This window comes from Heteronotia binoei, chromosome 5, assembly GCF_032191835.1.
Source record: "Heteronotia binoei isolate CCM8104 ecotype False Entrance Well chromosome 5, APGP_CSIRO_Hbin_v1, whole genome shotgun sequence".
NCBI classification, from domain to species: domain Eukaryota; kingdom Metazoa; phylum Chordata; class Lepidosauria; order Squamata; family Gekkonidae; genus Heteronotia; species Heteronotia binoei.
Window position 1 is genome coordinate 41,662,026 of NC_083227.1, and position 22,854 is coordinate 41,684,879.

The 22,854-nt window shown below is 47.2% G+C and overlaps 1 protein-coding gene across 1 annotated transcript in view; it reads right to left on the bottom strand.

Annotated features, from left to right (window-relative positions):
• Positions 1-2,230: 2,230 nt before the first annotated feature.
• Positions 2,231-22,854, bottom strand: part of GABBR1 (gamma-aminobutyric acid type B receptor subunit 1) — a 42,275-nt gene continuing 21,651 nt past the window's right edge. The window contains exons 8-18 of the mRNA XM_060239306.1: positions 22,609-22,672; positions 22,177-22,254; positions 19,912-20,062; positions 19,249-19,381; positions 17,995-18,111; positions 12,067-12,174; positions 9,668-9,761; positions 8,377-8,504; positions 6,675-6,803; positions 4,543-4,686; positions 2,231-2,857 (exon numbers count right to left, since the gene is read on the bottom strand). Coding sequence (XP_060095289.1) covers positions 2,612-2,857; positions 4,543-4,686; positions 6,675-6,803; positions 8,377-8,504; positions 9,668-9,761; positions 12,067-12,174; positions 17,995-18,111; positions 19,249-19,381; positions 19,912-20,062; positions 22,177-22,254; positions 22,609-22,672 — 1,392 coding nt within the window. The 3' untranslated portion in view covers positions 2,231-2,611. The remainder of the gene's footprint in view (positions 2,858-4,542; positions 4,687-6,674; positions 6,804-8,376; positions 8,505-9,667; positions 9,762-12,066; positions 12,175-17,994; positions 18,112-19,248; positions 19,382-19,911; positions 20,063-22,176; positions 22,255-22,608; positions 22,673-22,854) is intronic.

Below are 22,854 nucleotides of genomic sequence, written 5' to 3' on the forward strand. Positions count from 1 at the left end.
TCCTTCTATTTTCCTGGTTGCTTTGAAGTCACATGTTGCCTACCCTGGCTCTACAGAGGGGAGAAGGGCTAGAACGTAACATAAATCCACAGATGACAGGAGTCCAGGTTTCAGATTGTATTACTTTACTGGAGAATGTATGCTGGAAGGGGACGTCTGCCAGGAGTTGGGGCTCCCCCACCCCCAACCAGGGCAGCACCCATTACTCCTCCCACATTTATTGGGATGATAAAGTGCTCAAAAGGGGAAAGTGTGGGGAGGAACTGGCACCGATATGTGCATGCACAGTGCATACACACGCACGCACACAAACACACGCACAGCTGAGGCAGCCCCCCGGGGGCTCAGTGGAAGGTAGCTGCTGGACCATTGCCTAATGTTCATCAGCAATCCTGCCAGTCCTTTGCTTGTGCTATGACACCAGCTCCCTGCATTCCTTCTGTGGAAGAAGAGATGAAGGCATTCGTGGTGAGTATGGCCCTGCCCCATGGTCCAACACAGAAGGGTCAGGCTTTTGAGAAAGAGGAAGCAATACTGTAAGAGCAGCACAACGATCCCATTGGAAGTATCTCTGTCCATCCCATGTTCTTAGGAACAATATATTCCTTGGTTACAAGAGAACTGATGCTGTGATCTTTCGCTGATCGCCACCTCTAATTGTAAGTCAAGCCTGGTTCCCCCTTGTTAAGCACCCTTGAATCTCAACGTAAGAGGTCCATAGTTTCCTTATTGTATTCTACAGAGGAGAATGTACAGGAAGTCTCAAAGAATGACCCTTAAGCCTCACCTCCCCATCATTCCTATACACCAAGGTTCAAGTTAATGCGCAAATTCATGCAGCCAAACATGATTGCACAGGAGGATCAAGGGTGTCAACATGAGGTCTAGCAAGTCTGCAATGGGTGTGTTTTTCTGATGGCAGATGTAAATCACTCCAATCTGACTGGGCACGAGTTTGGCCATATTCAGTTATATACACACAATACAGTCCAAGAGAGCCCAACAAGGTCCCATGGCACCCGTCAACACTTTTCCTGGCACCTATCAAGTGTTTTTAGAAAATGGGTGGGGTTGCCTAGGCAAGCTTTTGATTAGCCACTGGAGATCTGATTGACTGCAATTGCTTTGGCAGCAGCCGCCATTGTGTGAGTGGTTTCATCTCCTTGGTAGCCATTTGTGGCTGCACCCACCAGATTATATCAGAATTTCAAAGCAGCCTGCAGACTTAAAAAGGTTGGAGACCTGTGGTCTAGTTGCATGTAACTATAACTACTTTTTTTACATGTTTCAGACTAATTCTGCTGTTCCAAAGAGCTTGGTTCCAGCTGTGCACTAGAGCATGACTGTGCCACAGGCTGGCTTGGTCCGTGACTGCAGGAAACCACTTGAACACTATTTGTGCAGACCAGGCTGTACCTCTGAGCTATTGTGTCTATTGTGCCCCTTCCTAGCAACAGGCAGCAGCCTGAAGCAAACTGCCTGAAAAATACGAGAAAAGATCCACTTGTGAATTACAGTGTGACTGTTAGGTACCTCAGTCTCTTATGCTACAACCCAACTATACACATAATTGACGGGGTCATACACTCCATTCTAAAGCTGAATGCAGACATACATATTTTCATCAGCGACCGCACTGCACTTCTGGGACGCATAAGCCCTGTTTTGCAGGATCAGGTCCGGAGACCGGGGTGTGCATCAGTCATTAAATAACCTTCCTCTTTCTCAAACCAGCTCTGACTGGCATATGTTTTGTGTTTTTCACAAAGCTGATTCCCCCTCATGTAGAAGTGGATTTCAAACACAAGAAGAAAAATAGTTTTCCAGGGTAGCCATGCTGGTCTGCAGTAGCAGAGCTAGATTGGAGCCCCGGTAGCACCTTCAAAACCAACAAGATCCTTGGGGTACATATCCGATGAAGAGATTCATCTCATATCCCCCCGCCCCCAAGGAAACCTTACTAGTTTCTAAGGTGCTACCAGACTCCGAAGAAGACAAATGCCATTAAAAAAACCCTTCTAAATAACCTTTCAATTGAGTAGCCACACAGACACTTTAAAATAAAATTAAAAAGCAGGGTTGGGGAGAAAATCTGGATGGAGCAGAGTTACCCTTACAGCTACCATACCTGCACACAAACAGCTTCTGTCCATATGTCTGTCGGTATGCAGCCTGTTGCAGCTATCTAGATAAGTGCACAGGAGGAGAAACCATAGGAGGCCGCCTCTCTCTCTCACACACACACACACACACGCAAAGCCGCAGAACCCTTCTGCTCGATGAACCGCATTTCCAACTGCTATCCCTTCCCAGATAGGAACACTTGAAAGTAGTCCAGCGTGCGTGCGTCAGGTAGGGGCGACCTTGCGATCCACTACTTCTAAAATAAAGTCCCCCATAGAGTTGGCACCTGGATTCCAGGTTCCAGGGGGCAGGCAGGTGGATGGTTACAAAGGTATTTTACAAAGACTCTAGGATGTTTTTGTTTTTCTTTAAAAAAAATCTCCCCAGTCCCTACCCACCAGTGTCATAAGCCTCTGGCCCCCCTCCCCCCCACCCCAGCTGCACAGGCATCGGCCACCTTCCCCCTTGGCGGCACTTGCGAGGTCCATCACTTGTAGAGCAGGTGGACGCGGCTGCCGTCGCAGTTGTTGCGCCCCAACTTGTCGGCTTGTTCAGCCACGAGGCAGCGGACGAGAGGCAGGCTGGGCTGGTAGAGGTTAGGGCCCGTGGCTGCTGAGGCCGAGGCTGTGTTGTTGAAGTGGTTGTCAGCTGCGCAGTTGGAGGAGCGCCGGCGAGACCGCAGCTGCTGCCGCTCTTTGAGCTGTTGCTGGAGCTCAGAGACGCGCTCTGCTTTCTGTCAAGGATAAAGGCAGGAGTAGTGAAATAGGTTAACAAATCCCTGCAGAATCCCAAGGTTGGTCACACGGACTAAAACTGGGGTAGGGAGAGTTGGGCGCTGGGCCCCTGTTCACTCTGCCAGCACATCCAGGTAGCTGTTGCCTGGCAACCAAAGCAGGAGTTATTCTCTTGGTCACTGAGTGTGAATCAGTGAGACAGGCTTTCCCTCTAAAGGGAAGGCAGGCTAGTGGTAGAGAGTCAAGGATGAAGCTGATGGTGGGAAATGGCGGCCCAAGAGGCCAAAGGGCTGGCATAGCACTGTTGTTTTCGGGGTATAAGCTGGGAAGCTGACTGAAGGAAGTGGGTATATTTAGCCTGGAGAAGAGGACTCTGAGGGGAGACATGGTCATGCTTTTCAGACACCTGAAAGGCTGCTGACATGGAAGAGAGAAAAGTTTCCCTTCTCTTGCAGTGCCAGAAGGCAAGATTAGATCTCATGGGATTAAGTTCCAGGAAGGTAGATTTCAACTGAATGTTCCTAGAAACTGCTTAATTGCGAGAGCAGTTTGACAATGGAAGCAAAAAGGTCAGCTCATAATGAGCTCTCCGTCACATAGAGGTCTTCAAGCAGAGCTAGCTATCTGTCACCAGTGTTCTGACTTTGGGTTTCCTGCACTGAGCAGAGCATTGAACTCTACGTTGTGAACAGTCCTGTGGCTCAAAGTGGAAGAAAAATCCTGTGGCAACTTAAGAATTTGTGTTTATTTCAGTACGAGCTTTCATGAGTCATAAATGTTGCCAAGTCTTTAAGATGCCCCTGGATTTGTAAATTTCACAAGGGCAGAGTAAGATGTCTACAGTCATCTAGGGTTCAAACTCTGTGCTGCCAGTGAACTCGCTACAGGCCTTACAACATCTTCTGTGGCTGTGCCAGGTGAGTTCCTCCTCTCTCCCCCCACCAGGTCTCCATAGTAACACTTGGACTGAGAAATACATGGTGTGATGTCATTATGATTGCCATTTTTCTGCCCAGTTCATTGGCAGGGGGCAGGGGAATGATTTCGGAGAGATATGTGTGCACATCTGTATCCAGGGTCAGCCACAGCTAAGTGTTACCCTGTAACTGGTAGTTTTGGCACAATTGGTTTTAGGCAAGCCCCCATTCTACCAGCCATAGCCTTTCCTTTGTGATGTGGGAATGTTGGCCCCACCCTATAGGGTTGTTATAAAGATCATCAAGATGATATGTACAAAGAGTAATGAACACTCAGGGAAACTGTTACGTAATACAAAGACACACTGTGCATACAATCAAGTACTATTTTTTAAAAAAAATCAACAAAACCGCCCTCACAATCCTGGCCTTTATGTGGGCTTGCAGGAAAAGCACCAATTCTAGTTCTAGAAGAAAAAAGGATGACAGCAAATTATAGGAAATGTAATGAGCAGCCCTAGTTAGAGATAATAATGGACCTGGGAGAACTGGGTTCAGACTTCTACCCTCCCTTAAAGGTTATTGGGTGAGCCTGGCCAGACATTCTCTCTGACCCCACCTTACCTCACAGGGTTGTCATGAAAGACAAATGGAAGAGGTAAAGGAGTATGTGTGCGGACCTAAACTCTGTGAAAGAAGTGTGTGATAAAAATGCAATAGAGCAAGACACATCCCTGATGTCCCCCCGGCCTTCCTCTCACTCTCACCTCAAAGATAATCTTCTCCAGTTCGCGGTTCTCCTTCTCTAGTATCCGTGATTTCTCTTCCTCATTGTTGTTGGTGGATGAGCCTGTCTTCATTGTGTCCTGCTGCTCTGACTGCCACTCGCCCCGGGTGATGAGGCGACGCATCTGCAATGGCAACCAACACAGGCTTAGCAATTATGTCCGCTGCTTGTTTGAAAGGGCAAGATCCTGAGCCCAACGACGAAGGAGGGAGAGCTGGATTTATACCATGCCCTTCACTACCCAAAGGAGTCTTGGAGAGAATTACAATCTCCTTCCCTTCCTCTCCCCAGAACAGACACCATGTGAGGTAGGTGGGGGCGAGAGAGCTCAGAGAGAGCTGCTCTTGAGAGAATAGCTCTGAGAGCTGTGACTGACTCAAGGTCACCCAACTGGCTGCATGTGGAGGAGGAGGGGGGAATCAAACCTGGTTTTCCAGATTAGAGTCCACCACTCTTTAATTTTTTTTTATACCCCACCCTATCCCGCAAGCAGGCTCACTATCCCGCAAGTGGGCTCTTAACCACTATACCACACGCTTGAATTTGGATTGGAACAGAAACCTGGTCACTAATGACAGAGCAGCTGCCTCTTCCCATTCTGACTCCTCTGGGGGATAGAGAGGCCAAAGAACCTACCATCAGGGAAAGGAAGAAGAGGTAGAGGCCAAGAAGAAAGGTCGTTAAACTAGCCAGGAATTCTGTGTGGCTCAGCAACACCCCCCTTCTTGGCCTTTCCTTCTCCTTCCATTCCACCAGACATCAGTCCTTATTATTTCCAGCCTGGGTGTATTTACTTCTAGCTAGGCTGGTAATCCTGCAGAGCTGCTGATGGATCCTGGCAATTGCTCTCCTGTGCACAACCTCTTTCTCTTTTCTGGCTGTGAGATTTGACCAGGGTTGTTCTGAAGCTCTGGCAAAGCCACTCACAAGTTTCCAGTTGTTTTGCTTTCTATATTACTTACATAACAGTGGCTGAGAAACTGGGAGAGGATCTTGCGTTGAATAGGAAAGGAACACAGACCAGGCATCCCTGTGACTGTTTAGAATAATAGAATCATAGAGTTGGAAGGGACCTCCAGGGTCATCTAGTCCAACCCCCTGCACAATGCAGGAAACTCACAAATACCTCCCCCTAAATTCACAGGATCTTATCTAAATCTACAAGAACTAAAAATCAGGGCAATTCTCATATCCTTCCACAAGAAGGAAAGTTGACATAACTGGGCACTTTCTTCCTGGAGGTCTTGGAATCAGTAACTCATTGCTGTCAAATGGCCATCTAGCCTCTGTTTAAAAACCTCCAAGGAAGGAGAGCCCACCGCCTCCTGAGGAAGCCTGTTCCACTGAGGAACCGCTCTAACAGTCAGGAAGGTCTTCCAAATGTTGAATTGGAAACTCTTTTGGTTTAATTTCAACCTGTTGGTTCTGGTCCAACCTTCTTGTCCTTCAGGTAATGGTGGAAAGTGCCCTCCAACTGCAGCCAATTTATTGTGACCCATCATTTGATTTTCAAGGCAAAACATGTTTAAAGGTGATTTGCCATTGCCTTTGTCTGGACTTCCTTGGTGGTCTGCCATCCAGGTACTAACTAGGGCCAACCCTGTTAGCTACCAGGATCAAGCAAGATCTAGCTAGCCTGGGCCATTCGGATCAGGGCTTGGGTATACCTGCCAGTGGATAAACAAGTGATAGAGTGCTGGCCGTTAACCTCAGTGAGATGCCATTGTGATGGCCTATTACCCTGTGATGTGGTTAGAAAGCTACTGGATATGTGATTGGGTCCAATGACTGGGGTAAATGAGGAAGCGCTAGGAATTGTCAACAGAAAAGCAATCCCGATCCATGGTCAAATGCACCTGCATGTTTATTCAGAAGCAAGCATGGAGGCCAATGAAGCTTACTCTCAAGTAAGCATGCATAGATTCAGGACTTCTGCCTCAGCATAACACAATCACCTCATAAGTCTGTCTCAATAGCCATGGGGGCTAAAAACTTGGTTTTGTTTGTAAATGAAACTTGTGGTTCTCAGGAACTGGGTTTTTCAGTTGCTGGGTAGCATGCTAGGAGTCAGCTTTTCCCAATTCACAACCTGATCACAGCCATGATGGTTACCTTGGGCACAAACAGCACGACCAGGGTGATGTAGGAGGAGAAGACGATGGCCAGCGAGGCAAAAGCAAAGGCTGCATCCTGTTGACTGTTGAGGATCATGGTTACGGGGGCCGTGATGAGACACAGCACCTGGGATAGGAAGAGAACCAGCACGGTTGGAGAGCCTGCAATAGCCTGAAAGCTGTAGACCCTAACAAACATGAGGAAGAAGGATGGGGAGCAAAGTGCTGCAAAGTAATGATTTTAATTGATTTCAACTTGCACCTGCAGCTCAAGAGAGACCACAGCATTCCTCTTGTACCTACTGAAGACAAAAGACCAGGAATGTGACTTATCACTGCACTGCTAAGAACCAAGACAAAGAAAGAGGGAGTGACTTGCACTGGCAATAGTGGGGTTGTAACTACCTAGCAACAGGCCAGCTGCATCAAACCAAACAGTCCATCTGGTCCAGCATCTTATTTTCCACAGTGGCCAACCCAGATACCACAGGAAGCCCACAAACCAAGAAAGAGGGTATACAACTTGGAGAGATCTCTTTGGAGCTCTATGCCATGTGTGCAGATTTTCCTCACTCTGAACAATTTGGTGTTATCTGTGACCCTGGCTGCCTCAGCACTTATCTCTACTTCCAAGTTATCTGTGACCCTTTGATTCCAGAATCCAAGCCAAATGGGCCTTATTCATATTGGCTCAGTATCCAGAAACACAACACACACTTCCAAAACTCGAGAATGAGTAAGCATGCAGAAAGTATGATATAGGAGAGGTTGAAGGCACAGGCCATATCCACAGGGGGGGTTGTTTTTATTGCTAAAGTCTCTGTCTGTGGATGTGGAATAGGCATGGGGATGAACTGAACCACAAATCGTGATTTGTGCTAAAAATGGCCAATTCGTGTTTCATTCCAAACTGGTTCCTGTGGCACCTGAACAGGAAAATGAACTGGCCTTTTTTGCCATATTTGGTTTATTTTTCCGGACAGCTTGGCATGATTCCCCCAACCCCTTGCCCCTTCTGGTCAGTTACACTCCTTTCCAGGCTTCCTGAAAGTATAACTGTCCACAAGTGGCAGCAGCTCCTTTCCCCAGCCCCTGCCTTCTGGTCAAATTCCAGTGTAACTGACTAGAAGTGCATGAAATGAACCACCAAATCGGGAGACCAAACGAACAACAAAATGAAACAATCCACCATTTTCACATTCCATGCCCATCCCTACTGTGGAACCATCCAGGAGCCTGCAGCACAGATCTCTGCTGGTCTACATATATGCCAGGAGAACTGAAAATCAGAGCACTTCTCATATCCTTCCACAAGAAGGAAAGTTGACACAACTGGGCACTTTCTTCCTGGAGGTCTTGGGGTCAGAATTTGTCAGCCCAGTGGCTAGGGTTGCCAACTCCCAGTTGGGAGATTCCTGAAGATTTCATGGTGGAGCCTGGGGAAGGCATGGTTTGGGGAGAGGTCCAGGAGGTTATAATGCCATAGAATCCATTCTCCAAAGCAGCCATTTTCTCCAAGGAAACTGATCTCTGTAATCTGCTGATCAGTTCTAAATCCAGGAGATCTCCTGACCCCACCTGGAGGTTGGCAACTCTACCAGTGGCTTAGGTTAAAATCCCTCTCTGGTTGCTAATCTAACAGGTTCTATCAGAAGACCACAAGGCTCTTTAGTCCACCCAAATGTCATCATGCCACTCACAGCCACGTTGTAGATGGCCATGCCCACAGCGCGGTGGTCGTTGATCTTCTCTGTAGAGACGCCCTTTGTCTCATAGGCAAGGAAGATGCCAAGAAGCAGCAACAGCCCCTTGAAGCCGTAGAAGATACCTGTGGGAAGGGAGACAGATAAGGTGTAAGTAACAAAGACCAGGAAGGAAGAATGGCAGCGTAGGACACTGGGTGGAGGTGACGAGAGTGGGCAACATATTAGGCTGGAGAAAAGAGGCAGATTTAGCATTGCAGGCAAGTAAGTTTAGCTGTTTGGGTCAATATGTAGAAGGGGACATTGGAATACACCAATACCCATAATTCAGCAACCTGAATGCAGCAACAGACCTCCAACATTGATAAGACTGCAGTTCAACATTAGCCTTGACTTATAGATAATTTAGGTTGTTAGTGCAAAATCTGGATTACTTTTAGAGTTTTTAACACAGATTATACACGAATGTCCCCATCATCTGGACTGTGTGTATCCTGCTATTCCAGGCAGAGCACAGAACATGATGTTAATTTAAAGAAAAGGGGGGGAAAGCTTCCAGCTGTGAAGTGAATGGGGAATGCAGAAGCCAGAAGAACAACTGAGAACAATTTTGTATTATCAGTGGGTGGGACTTTAGGTGCCCTGTTGTTCCTTGTCCCTTCCCATGACAGGCACACACACACACAAATTGTGTCCGTCAAACAAACAGGCAAATTTGTTTCATTTGTGCAACTGCTGAATTCAGTTTGTCCTGCTGTGGGATAGCTCAGTGTTCTCTATTTTGATTAATTTTAATGCAGGCTATTCACATTCCCTTCTATCACAGATCCCAGTTGGCAGCCAGGAGTAATGAATGACATTTATCTTCCTTCTCACAGTCCAGAAGGCCCTGAAATGGAGAAAGAACAGGGTTGCTGGAGAACAGGAAAGGGTTTGGTGATGATGATGATGATATTGGATTTATATCCCACCCTCCACTCCAAATTTCAGAGTCTCAGAGTGGCTCACAATCTCCTTTATCTTCCTCCCCCACAACAGACACCCTGTGAGGTGGGTGGAGCTGAGAGGTCTCTCACAGCAGCTGCCCTTTCAAGGACAACCTCTGCCAGAGCTATGGCTGACCCAAGGCCATTCCAGCAGCAAGTGGAGTAGTAGGGAATCAAACCCAGTTCTCCCAGGTAAGAATCTGCACACTTAACCACTACACCAAACTGGTTTGGGGAGGGGGGCGGCTTTAAATGGGGTGAGGTGGAGGTTGGAAAAAGCCAGGCTCCCTCGGGAGGCTCACCCAGCCAGGTGTTCATCTTGCTGGAGCTGCAGTGCTCAAGCTGGGGTAGGATCAGGACATCAATATCGCTTTTGGGCTCCTCTTTCGTGAATTCCTTCAGGAGACACAGGACGGAGACATTGGCAGAAGACAGGACAGGCAGCAGATATTGCCGAGACGCAGGCAGCAAGCAGAACCCGGGTTAATGATGAGTCAATGTTTCATTAGTGTTGGATTACAACTGCAGAGAGCGGCAGCAGACCCATGCCTCAGTCCCATTGGGAGCAGGGTAGTGGTGGAGAGGTGCCATTAAAGGCTAAGCACGAGCACCATTCATTTAAAAAAATATATTGGCCACCTCTCCATTAAACATATTTAGGCAGCTCACAGCATTAAAACCAGAGCTTTTTTGGTAGCAGGAACTCCTTTGTCTGTCTGTCTGTCTCTACCTATCTACCTTTCATCCATCTCTCTTCACCTACCTACCTAATTGGATTAATATCCTTCCCTCCCCACCAGGACCGGATCTACATGTTTTTTGAGGGGGGCAAAATTAAAAAATGGCGCCCCCTTATGGGCCCATAGAATAGAATTGACTCCATACCCAATTTGACGCCCCCCCCTCTGGTGGCGCCTGGGGCAAGCACCCCCCTCTGCCCCCCCTAGATCCGGCCCTGCTCCCCGCCAAAGCAGGCTCAGGGCAGCTCACAATAAAAAACATTTACATTAAAAGCAGTACACCGTTTAAAAATAATTTGGTGCTAGTTTCGATACAGATTAGGCCATGCACCCCTGCTGTAGCTAATCCTCCTGGAGCTTACAGTAGGCCCTGTACTAAGAGCCATGTAAGCTCTTGGAGGATTGGCTACAGCAGGGGTATGTGGCCTAATATGCAAAGGAGTTACTGCTACAAAAAAAAAAGCCCTGGAAAACCAAAATACCCCTAGCTAAAACATTTGGAGAGAAATCAAGATGGGCAGCTGTGTTTGCTTATCTGTAGCAGTAGAAAAGAGCAAGAGTCCAGGAATACCCTAAAGACTAGCAAAACTTGCGCTTTCCTGAGTCACTGCTGACTTCCTCAGATACAGCTAGAATGAGTAACTAACTAGCATGCTGACTTCATGATTCAACTGGGCTGTGACTCTGACTATGCTAAGCCTCATCGCGATAGCCTGCTACGTAGAGAATGCTTAAGGCTGGACCCTGATATTCTAAAAGATGTGCTATCTAACACCCGGTATTGAACTATTAGATATAGAAGTTAACTTGTCTTCTTACTGCAAGATTGTAGAGACTGTGTTGCCTAGTGACACCTTATTTCTTAAAGTATTTAATAAACCTTCATACATTTTACCAAGGTCTGGTTCCTTGTGTGCAGATAACCCTGAGGACCCACAGCTTTGAGCGCTGCCTGCTTACTCAAAGGGGAGTGGCTCAGAGGGACCCAGGCTTGAGTCTTTGGCATGGTTAGCTCATGGATCTGAAGAGGTGAGCAGTGACTCCCGAAAGCTCCCACCCTGCCACAAATTTTGTTAGTCTTTAAGGTTCTACTGGACTCTTGCTGTTTTCTGCTAAAATATTTGGAAAGAGGGAAGGATCTCAAGCATTGCTGTTTTGTACAGCACTCACGATGTACCCCCAAAACGCAAACAGCAGGACTCTGATCTGGTCCACTGGGGCCACCATTCATGGAGGATGCTAACAAACTAAAAAGGCTTCTGAGGAGTGACAGTGACAAGCCAAAAAGTCACGAGGAAGAGGCTGCAAGAACCAGGAAACTGGCAGTTCAAGGTTTATAACTGTAAACACAAAACTTCATAAACCTTATCTAACCAGGAAGCTTCTAAATGCCAGTCTTTCATGGATGATGGTAAATTATTGGCAAAATGAACACCAAAAGTCTTTCGTGCACCATATTAACAAACTTCCTGGCTGCTTTCACACACAGTGGATAATGCACTTTCAATGCACTTTAGCAATCATTTGCAACCGGACTGGGAATCCTACTTGCAAATGATTGCTAATGTGCATCAAAGTGCATTATCCCATGTGTGTGAAAGCAGCCAAGAGTTTTGCTAATATGGTGCATGAGATATTTTTTTTTACCATCATCTGTCAAAGACTGGCATTGTCTTGTGCTGGTGGTGGAGAAGCCTTGCCATGAAAAAGCAGGTGTGTCTGGAAGGAGAAGGGATTCTTAGTGGTGGGCAGAAAGGCACTTTGCTTCTGCTCAGTGGCACTCCTCCTCATTCTTACTTCCCCACTTTCTAGGCTTTAGTCCTGATACTGGAAATCGACCTCATTGCTTAAGCCCTGAATCAAACAAAGCCTCAGGTATCTCCTTCTGGGAAAGTCGCTTAATTAAATCAAATGCAGAGAAATCCAGTCTGCCTGGATTGATCACTGTTTGAGGGTGTTACCTCAATGGTGCGTTGAAGAGGATCGACAATTTGCCAGATAAACAAGAAGACAACATCAAGCCCAACCAGCAAGCCAACAGTGGCATAGAGCTTCCAGGGTTCCAGAGTCTGGAAGAAAAAAAGAGAACGGAGAGGGGATGGAGCTCAGGGCTGCCCTGGTATCTCAAGGGGCTTAAAGGGATATTCTGGAACACAAAAAATTCCCCTCTTCCACAGGAGTTACTATAGGCCAAACTCCCTAAATTCCTGGTTTTTTTTGGACATTTAGTCACTATCAAAGATGAAGTTCAGTTGGTGCCTCAGTTGAAATACACCATCTAACAAAGCAAGGCATAAGAACTTTAACGCACACACAGACACATTTTGCATCAAGTCACAGCTGACTTACAGTGACCTTGTGTGGTTTTCAAGACAAGAGATGTTCAGAGGTGGTTTGCCACTGCCTGCCTCTGCACAGTAACCCTGGACTTCCTTGGTGGTCTCCCATCCCAATACCAACCAGGGCCAACCCTGCTTAGCTTCCGAGATCTGATGAGATCCGGCTAGCCTGGAGCTGTATAAGAACCATTAAAAGCATAAGATCTATACAGGAATGCTGGAACAGATTTCCAGCCTCTAGCAACAGCTATGATCTGGGCTGATTCTGTTTGTTTTCTCTCCTCGTATGTACTGAAACCTGGGCATGTCCGGAGGCATGAGGCCTTGGGTGTAAGCTTAGCCTGTAGCTCTCAGCCTGGGTCCTAAGACAGCCAAGCCCAGTGAACGAGGACCTGCAGAAAATGTGTTAGCCTTTAAAAACATTGATTTATCTTATTTATTTCATTATTTATTATAAATTGGTTGTTCTGGAAATTTCTGCAAGCTGCTTTGGGGAGAACAGCAGCATGTGTGTGTGTGTGTGTGTGTGTAAAGCGCTGTCATGCTGCAGCCAAGTTATGGTGAGCCCATAGTGTTTCCAAGGCAAGAGACAAACAGGGATGGCTGGCCATTGCTCCCTCCCGTGCAGCAACAAAAAAGCAGCACAGAAATGCCTAAACGAATAAATAAGAACAGCACTGCTTGATCAGATCAGTTTTCTGGAAGAATGATCTTACAGTGGCCAAATACTACCTCCAGGAAGCTCACAAGTAGGGCATGAAACAACCGTTCTCCTGTTTTTAGACCTTGGCACTTGGTATTTAGGATATAGTCATTTAGTTAGATCCATTCTTTATTAATTTGTCAGATTTTTTTTTTTGCTGCTGCAGTGTCCATAAATTAACTCTGCATTGTTTGAGTGTTTTTTTAAAAACCTAGTGACGTCTGACTTTGTTGGATGACCACAAATTGTCTAGGTTCGTGAGAGAAGGAAAACCCATCCAACTCGTATCAGCTGTGACTCTGAAGTAGACTCTGTGTCTGAGTGGAACCCTTCCAATAAACTTTGCCCCCTCAACAGCCACTTGGTGTTTTCAAGGGGACGAAATCCGTGGTGTGAATGTACTTTGTAGCGCAGGAGGCCTCTTTCAAATCCAAATTAATGGTAGCAGAGATGTTTCAAGTAAGTTGATCCTGAAGACACCTGTTACCACAGGACTGTGAGAAGACTTCCATTCAAAGACATTAAGAAGACACTGGATTTGGATTTATTGGATTTATATTCTGCCCTCCACTCAAGAGTCTCAGAGCGGCTCACAATCTCCTTTATCTTCCTCCCCCACAACAGACACCCTGTGAGGTGGGTGGGGCTGAGAGGACTCTCACAGCAGCTGCCCTTTCAAGGACAACTCCTACGAGAGCTATGGCTGACCCAAGGCCATTCCAAGCAGGTGCAGGTGGAGGAGTGGGGAATCAAACCTGGTTCTCCCAGATAAGAGTCCGCACACTTAACCAGTACACCAAACTGACTCTCTCATTAAAAGAAAGAGAGAGATCTACCCATTCCTATGAATTAATCGTCCTAATTAATCAAATAAATGAAAAGAGCACGTATAGAGTGGGTCAGATCTAGTGCAGTGATTCTGCAAGTGCAAAGACTTCCACCCACAGAGTGTGACATTCCCCCCTCCTGTTTTCTGGAAGGCTCTAGGCTCCTGCTTTCCAGAGGGCATTTCAAGCTGCCTCACAAAGGGAAAACTGAAACAGTTGCACTCTGCGGGTGGAAGTTCTTCTGCCTGCCGAACTACTGTGCTGGATGCAAACTGCTTTTAGAGAACGGAGATATTCTGCCTCCCAAAATAAACACTGTGAGCCAAATTATTTTTTAAAAGGGGGTGGGGAAGAAGTGTGCTAACAGTACTAGGGGATATAGGGCCAAGCATCATTAATTCATATCACGTAGACATCTAACGCAACACTGTATTAGTCAACAACAATCTGTAGTTCACACTCTTAAGAGCTGGTGTGAGACAATGAAGGGATTCTCTTGAAATCACAAATTGGGAACAAATCCCCCCCTCCTTCCCACGCCTTATAGGTGGTACATCAGCATAGACATTAATCACCGTTAAGGCTAGTCAGGTTTTCTCAGATTCGTTATCAGAGTCACACTGTGGTTAAGAATGCTAGCTAAAGCAGAACCCATTTAGCAACAGTCATGGTTAATGTAAGGGGCTTATGTAACCCCTCTCAGGCTCAAATGTCGCAAACAAATTGCAGTGGATTGCATCACTGCTGGTGGTGGTGGTACTTTCCACCAGCATAAGGAGTCTTCCCCAGATGTAAGAGGTTCTTTTATTGGAAGAAAAGCCTCTTGAACCAGAGGAACATACCCTGTCTGGAGGAAAGCACCATTCCTAGCAGAATAGCTCTGTGGAATCTGACACAGTTTGTTTGCATTGGTTAATTGCTTGGCGTGCCGGCACACCCCACTGAGATCCAACACACAAATCTTCAGCTAACTGTGAATGAAGGTTACCTTAAGAAACCGTGATGAAACCTTAAGAAACGGGTTCATTCCACCCCCACCCCCTGGTAACTGGGCTCCTTAGCCATTATTTTGATCCTGGTTAAGAATCGCAATAGCTAGGGGAAAAGTCTACTGTAGTTGGCAAAGGCGCCCGCATTCAGACAACAGAGCTGAGAGTTAGTTAAAGAGATCTTTAATCTCTTGACACATCATGCAAGGGAGGGCGAGCAGCCAGGTTCCAGCCCCATCACAAACAAACATTGTTTATGACATAAAGACCAAGCCCAAAGCCTCATGAAAGCTGGAGCGAGGAGGAATTTGCTTTGAGGAGAGGTTTATGGGATGACATCACATTCCCGATCTCTTAAACACAGAGCTCTCCCACCCCCATTATGCCTGCCCCCACCCTGAAGTAGGGTTGCCAGGTCTGTCTCAAGAAATATCTGGGGACTTTGGGAGTAGAGCCAGGAAACTTTAGGGGTGGTGCCAGGAGCAAGGTTGTGACAAGCACAATTGAACTCCAAAGGGAGTTCTGGTCCTCACATTTAAACAGACCATGCTCTTTTTAAATGCCTTCTCTCCATTTGGAAATAATGAAGGATAGGGGCATCTTCTTTGGGGGCTCATAGAATTGGATCCCCTGGTCCAATCTTTTTGAAACTTGGGGGGTGTTTTGAGGAGAGGTGCCAGATGCTAAGCTGAAAATTTGGTCCCTGTACCTAAAAAAAACAGCCTTCCCCCAGAGCCTCCAATACCCACATATCAATTCTCCATTATACCCTATGGGAATTGGTCATAGGTTAGAACGAAACACCTAGTAGACATATCCCTCCCCACCATTTTCTGATGACCCTGAAGTGGGGGGAAGGCCTCCAAACTGGGGAATACCCTGCCTCCAACTGGGGATTGGCAACCCTACCTGAAAGGTCACACTTTCTCCCCCACCAGACTAATATATGTTCTCCCTGTTTTATAACATTCTTAACATTCTATTACTGCTTCCTCCATCTCTGTTTCCTGGATTTCAGTGATCAGTAATGTTTTCTTTTGCAAGTTTTGCACAATATTGCATTTTGCGGCTGCTGAAACAATTTAAAATATGAGAGAGAGAGAGAAACTCATTGGATGTTTTGTCTCGCATGCCAAATGCCAGTAGCCTTATGAAAGCAAAACATCTCCTTAGGGATCAGGCTAGCAGAGTATCTTTAGTGGCAACAAACTCAAGACTTACATGCATTTATTTAAAATATTTATATCCCACCTCCTTCACACAGAGAGTGATTAAAATGTGGAATTCGCTGCCAAAGGATGTAGTGATGGCCACAGGAATAAACAGCTTTAAAAGAGGATTAGACAGATTCATGGCAGATAAGCCTATCAATGGCTACTAGCCATGATGACTGTGCGGACCTTTACATTAAGAGGCAATAATCCTATGAAGCCCAGAGCCAGAAGGCAACGTCAGGTGAAGACCTCAGCCTCTATGCCCTGTTGCTGGCTGTCCAGAGGATCTAGTTGGCCACTGTGTGAGGCAAGACGCTGGATTAGATGGGCTATTTGGTCTGATCCAGCAGGGCTGCTCTTATGTTCTTGTGTTCACCTTATCTCATTAGGCTCCATGTGGCTGGGGTTAGGGTTTTTGTAACAAAAACCTCCCACAAAGATATAACAAGCAAACATTGATGAGGTAAAAACACTCCGGATTGGGAAACTCCTGGAGATTTGAGGGCAAAACCTAGGGAAATCAGGGTTTGGAAAAGGAAGGGACCTCAGTGGGGTATAAGCAGTGTTGCCAATCTGCAGGTGGTGGCTGGAGCTCTGAGATTACAACTAATCTCCAGCAACAGAGATCAGTTCACCTGAAGAGAGCGGCCGCTTTGGAAGGTGGACTATAGGGCATTATACCCCACTGAAATCCCTCCCCTTCCCAAACCCTGTCCTCCCCAAATCTCCAGGTATTTCCCAACCTTGGAGCTGATAATGCTAGGTATAATGCCACAGTGTCTGCCTCCCAAAGCAGCCATTATTGCTACAGGAACTGATCTGAATAGCCTGGAGATCTCACTTGGAATTGTGGAAGATCTCCAGGCCCCACCAAGCTGCTGGCCACACTAGCCTAACCTCAGAACAACAGTTTACCTTCCAGCAAACAGACTTTGATATAGAACTGCTGTACAAGCTTTCACAGACACAAAAAGGAAAGGTGCCCTCAGCACCTATTCTGGTAAACCACCAATTCAAAGGACCGACTCTGCCACACAGAAAGCCCACAACCTGATTGTTGCCAAAGCAATCCTAACAGACAGTGGCATGATGACGAGGCTGTTGGAACAGAATGGGTATACATTTATAGAGGGAAACGTAACAAACGGTTGAGAATGGAACAGTTTAATAGCTTGCACGGCAGAATTTAATTACAGACAATAAACTTTATTTTTAACATTGTTTGTGCTGCATTTCCACTGTAATGACTTTTGGTTAAGCAATCGCTTGAAGACGGTTGTTTCATAATTTAAAATAATTTCAAATGTTACACGAAAGTTTACTGATCTCAGAAACACCTCCTAAACTGCAAACCGCACCAATAATCTCGCAATCACTCACAAAAGCAAAAGAATTGGGTTGTTGCTGATTCGCTGGGAAGAGCTGTGTGACTAAATAATGACAAAAATTTTAAAACAGCCATTCTCAATATCTCCAGGACCAAATGCATCCAGAGAGCTTAAAAGGTAAAGGTAGTCCCCTGTGCAAGCACCAGTCATTTCCAACTCTGGGGTGATGTTGCATCATGATGTTTTCACGGCAGACCTTTTACGGGGTGGTTTGCCATTGCCTTCCCCAGTCATCTACACTTTCCCCCCAGCAAGCTGGGTACTCATTTTACTGACCTCGGAAGGATGGAAGGCTGAGTCAACCCTGAGCCAGCTACCTGAACGCAGCTTCTGCCGGGATCAAACTCAGGTCATGAGCAGAGAGTTTGGACGGCAGTACTGCAGCTTTACCACTCTGTGCCACGGGGCTACATGCACACAATCCCTCACCTTCCGTCGGTCTTTTTTGTCTTCCTTCTTGGTGAAAACAGTATGCACCCACCAGATCTTGGTGAACATGCTGCCGTAGCCCAGGCCGAAACCCAAGCTCAGGAGCCAAAGGCGAGCCTGTGGGTGGAGACAAGACCCATGGTGAGAGCACCTTCTACCACCAGATTATACCCAGCATGCCTAAGAACTGCCAAGTGTTAGCAGGGAGTCAAACTGGAAGCTAGAGTAGCAGCCATTTGTAAAATGTAGTTGGTAGATAAGGTCCCTCCCAAACACATATAAAGTAGGAGGTGGGAGAACCATTTAAAGCACAGCAGAGGGAGAAGATGAGCCTCGCTTCCCTTACACATATTCCCTTCTTCCCCAAAAAACCTACTTCACCATAGATGGTTTTCTCCAAGGGGAGGGGAAAAAAAGGCTGGGGCAAAGTAGTTTTGATAGGAGATCTCCCCAGATCTCTCCTGCCTCCCACCAATGTCATGCTTTAAATCCTCCCTCACTGCTTCATGCAAATCTGCCTAGTATACTTTTATCCTCTCCTCCTCCTTGAAGCTCAGTTTCCCCTTCATTTTATCCTCACAATAATCCTGTAAGGTAGGCGATGCTGCAGGAATGTAACTACTCCAAGAGCACTCAGTGGGCTTCATGGCAGAATAGAGACTTAGGCTTCCCAGATGCTAACCTAACATCTGTAACCACTACAGCACACTGGCTTTCTAAAGTAGCACTTGGGACAATGTGCTGCCATAACATACGCTTTGCCCCATGATTTCAGGCTCATTCCTTCTGCGTTTCCTCTCCTCAACCTCAAGCCTTTCTCTCAATTTTGGCTTTTCTCTCATCCTATGGATGACAGCAGGGTTTTTTGGGTTTAAAAAAAGCCCAGCATGAACTCATTTGCATATTAGGCCACACCCCTAATGGCACAAATGAGCAAAGGGGTTTTTTGCAGAAAGAGCCCAGCAGGAACTTATTTGCATATTAGCCACACCCCCTAATGGCACCATTGTTTTGCAAAGGGCTTTTTTGCAGAAAAAGCCCAGCAAGAATTTATTTGCATATTAGGCCACACCCGTGGACACCAAGCCAGCCGGAACTACGCTCCTATGCGTTCCTGCTTTTAAAAAAAGCCCTGGATGACAGACATCTTGGTCAGCACACTAAGTTAGAAAACCCTCCACAGCACAGACCAGAATGGCCCCTCATCCATCTCTAGATGCCCACACTGCTTGTTTTAGAGCAGCTCAGATGTACCTGGCATACAAAGGGAAAGAGTCCGATGCCGATGTGAAGGCCGTCGAGCCCCAGGGGGAAGACGGCTGCCTGTGCCATGGCACAACCAACTGCTGTCATGTTGTTGAGGTACGGCTGTGAGTTCTGGATGTACCTGTGAAGGGATAGGAACCATCAGAGCCCCCAAGGGGCTTTGCATCTCAATTGCCGGATTGCCTCTGCACACTAATTCCTTATGCTCAAGCCACAGAAAACACCAGCCTGAGGGAGCTCCACAACCTCCTAAAGCTCAAATGCCATGGTGGCACTGAGAAAGCTGCAGCCAGGATCCAGGAGAGGTTGGAGAGGGACGGTGGCTCAGTGGTAGAGCATCTGCTTGGTTCAATCCCTGGCATCTCCAACTAAAAAGGGTCCGGGCAAGTAGGCATGAAAAACCTAAGTTTGAGACCCTGGAGAGCCGCTGCCAGTCTGAGTAGACAATACTGACTTTGATGGACTCGGGGTCCAATTCAGTATAAGGCAGCTTCATATGTTGATTTGGCCCCTGCATAGAGACTGAGGCCAAGGAAAAGGTGCAACAATAAGGCAATTCTAGAAAAGGACACAAGAGTGGCTGTATGCGTCAAAGGTGGGCAGTGCAAGAGCCGAGGCATGGGGTGTGCCTGGGGGAGGGGAGCCACCCACCTGACATGTCCATTGTAGATGTTGAAGGCCAAGCAGATGATGGCCAAGAGGATGCCCAGGCTGGACAGAACCGAAACAGAAATGAAGAGTTTCTGGGAGAGGTACCGGAAAGTGACGATAACTTTTGTGTAATCAGCGGGCTGGGTACCCCCTGCAGGACATGGAGGAGAAGAGTATTACTCAGGAGCCACTCCCCTCACCCCAACACGGGATCCAAGAAGGCTCAGTTACTTGTCTTTCTCATACGTGAAGAAGAAGAGTATATATTTATACCCTGCTTTTCTCTAACTTAAGGAGTCTCACAGCCATTTACAATCACATTCCTTTCTCCTCTTCACAAGAGGAGAGAATTCAATGAAAGTGCTGAGCAGTTGGGTTAGAACTGATAAAAGGAAGTACTTCTTCACCCAAAGGGTAATTAATACACGGAATTCACTGCCACAGGAGGTGGTAGGAGCAGCAAGCACAGACAGCTTCAAGAGGCGATTGGATAAACATATGGAGCAGAGGTCCATCAGTAGCTATTAGCCACAGCATATTGATGGAACTCTCTGTCTGGGGCAGTGATGCTCTGTACTCTTGGTGCTGGGGGGGGGGGCACAGTGGGAGGGCTTCTAGTGCCCTGGCCCCACTGATGGACTTCCTGATGGCGCTTGGGTTTTTTTGGTCACTATGTGACACAGAATGTTGGACTGGATGGGCCACTGGCCTGATCCAACATGGCTTCTCTTATGTTCTTAAGAGGCCTCTAGTGAAGTAGGTGGGGCTGAAAGAGTTCTGAGAAAACTGTGACTGGTTCAAGGTCTCCTGGCAGGCTTCATGCGGAAGAGTAGGGGATCAAACCCAGTTCTCCAGATTGGAGTCTGCTGCCCTTAACTACTACAGAACGCTGGCTCTCATGGCAGCACATGGTTTCACTACTTGTCTCTACAGCACTGGAAGAGTGATTCAGTTTGTCCTATTTGTTACGCTGAGACTGTCATGCAGTTGAATGTTTCTTTGTGGCATCCTCCTTGAGCATTTCAACAAGTCTTACACCACAACTCGCTGTGTTCTTCTGAACCAAGTTCTGAATTTTTGTAAGGTGCAGGGATCTCTGGCAAAGGAGATCTTCCTTGTACACTTTTCCTTTATGAGGCCTCTCAGTACCTCAATCTTTTCCTTGCACTGCGTTCCTTGGTTCTTCACTACATTGTGAAACAATTTACCACACTCATCAAAAAGACATTCTTCAGCACAGGCATTGCCCAATGTTTATGAAGACTGTCTCAGATGGCCTGAGATGAGATCACTGCCATTCTGCAAAAAACAAACTCCTAGACCCTGATGTTCCCCAGTTATTTGGAGTATTAGTCCAAATAAGAGCTGTAAAAGTCTCCCTCCAGAATTAGATTTGTGTAGGTCTTTTAACCTTTCTGGTTCAATGGAGAAAAACAATGCCACCATACCTAGATCTTCAAGCCACCTATAGAGAGAGATCTTCTCATCCTTAGATCTTTTCATTCCCCATGGAAATTAAGTCCCTTCTGTCCACAATAACCTTCTGCATCTCATCCCTACATGCAGGGGCAGCCCGACACCCCATGGCGCCCTAGGTCGACTCGCTGCCTGGGACCCCCCCCCCCACTCTGCGGCCCCCCCCCGCGCCTCCTCCTCCTCCCTCCCTTCCCCACAGCATGTTAATTTCAAAGCCGGAATGGGCTCTAGTGCTGTGTTCCGGCTATCTAAAGCCCTCTCCCACCTCCTTCTTCTCCCTCCCTTCCCCACTGCATGTTAATTTCAAAGCCTGCCCCCAGCGATCGGAAAACCTGCACCGCAGGGCTGCGCTCTCAGTCTGTCAGGAGCTGCGTCCTGAAAGGGTGGTCTCGTGGCTGCTGAGCTGACTCTTCTCGATCCAGGAAGTGGGGTGGAGAGGAATCAACAGCCGCAGGACAACTGCTCTTGACAGACTGGGAGCGCAACCCCATGGTGCGGTTTTTCCGATCGCGTGTGTGTGTGTGTTGAAATTAACATGCAGTGGGGAAGGAAGGCAGGGGGCTTTAGATAGCCAGAACACAGCACTAGAGCCCGTTCTGGCTTTGAAAATAACATGTTGTGGGGAAGGGAGGGAGGAGGAGGAGGTGTGTGTGGGAGGGCAAACTAGGCGGTTGCGGGGGGGAGGCTGATTTTGGTGCTCCTGTCCTGCTGGCGCCCTAGACAACTGCCTAGTTTGCCTAGTAGAGGAGCTGGCCCTGCCTACATGCAGTCAAGCCCTTGGTCTCTTACCGATCCATTTGACATTGCTGTACCAGGAGAGGTTATCCTTGGTGCTGTCGTAATAGCCAATCTTCTTATAAACGCCATCTGTTGGCAGAGGGAGGGTATTTCAGAGAACAGGAGGATCAAAGGGCAATGATGTCCCTCCCGCCCTCAGCAAGGGCAGGTTGGGGAGAGGGAATGAATTACCAGCTGTCAACCCCATTTGAGTGCGGGAATTAATAATCAAGCAAATTTAGTAATCTGGGATAAAGCAATGGATAATTTTGGGCTCAGGAAATTATGCATAGTACAGCACGGATATGTCACAGCCTCTCAAAATCAAATAGCTGTCAGCCACACAACTGGATCCATACAGATGGAGCCGCACTGAGAGTCACTGCACAGCAGAAACATGCCAGAAAACAACCCAAGCCAACACACCTGGTACAATTCACTCACCCTGCAGTTGTTCGATGAGGGTCCAGGCCATTCTAGAGCCACTAGCATCAAAGACCACATGTCCCTGATGAGGGGAGGGAAAGGGAGGGGTCAATGCAGTTTCTCAAAGGTTCGGCTGTACAGCTAAGCAGCAGGAGTCTGAGACTTGCACTTGCTTTTTCCAGGAGGGGCACCAGGTTTCAAGAGCAGACAACAGGAAAGAGGCTGGTTTCTTTTGCAGGAAAAGTGTTTTTTGGAGGTCAAGTT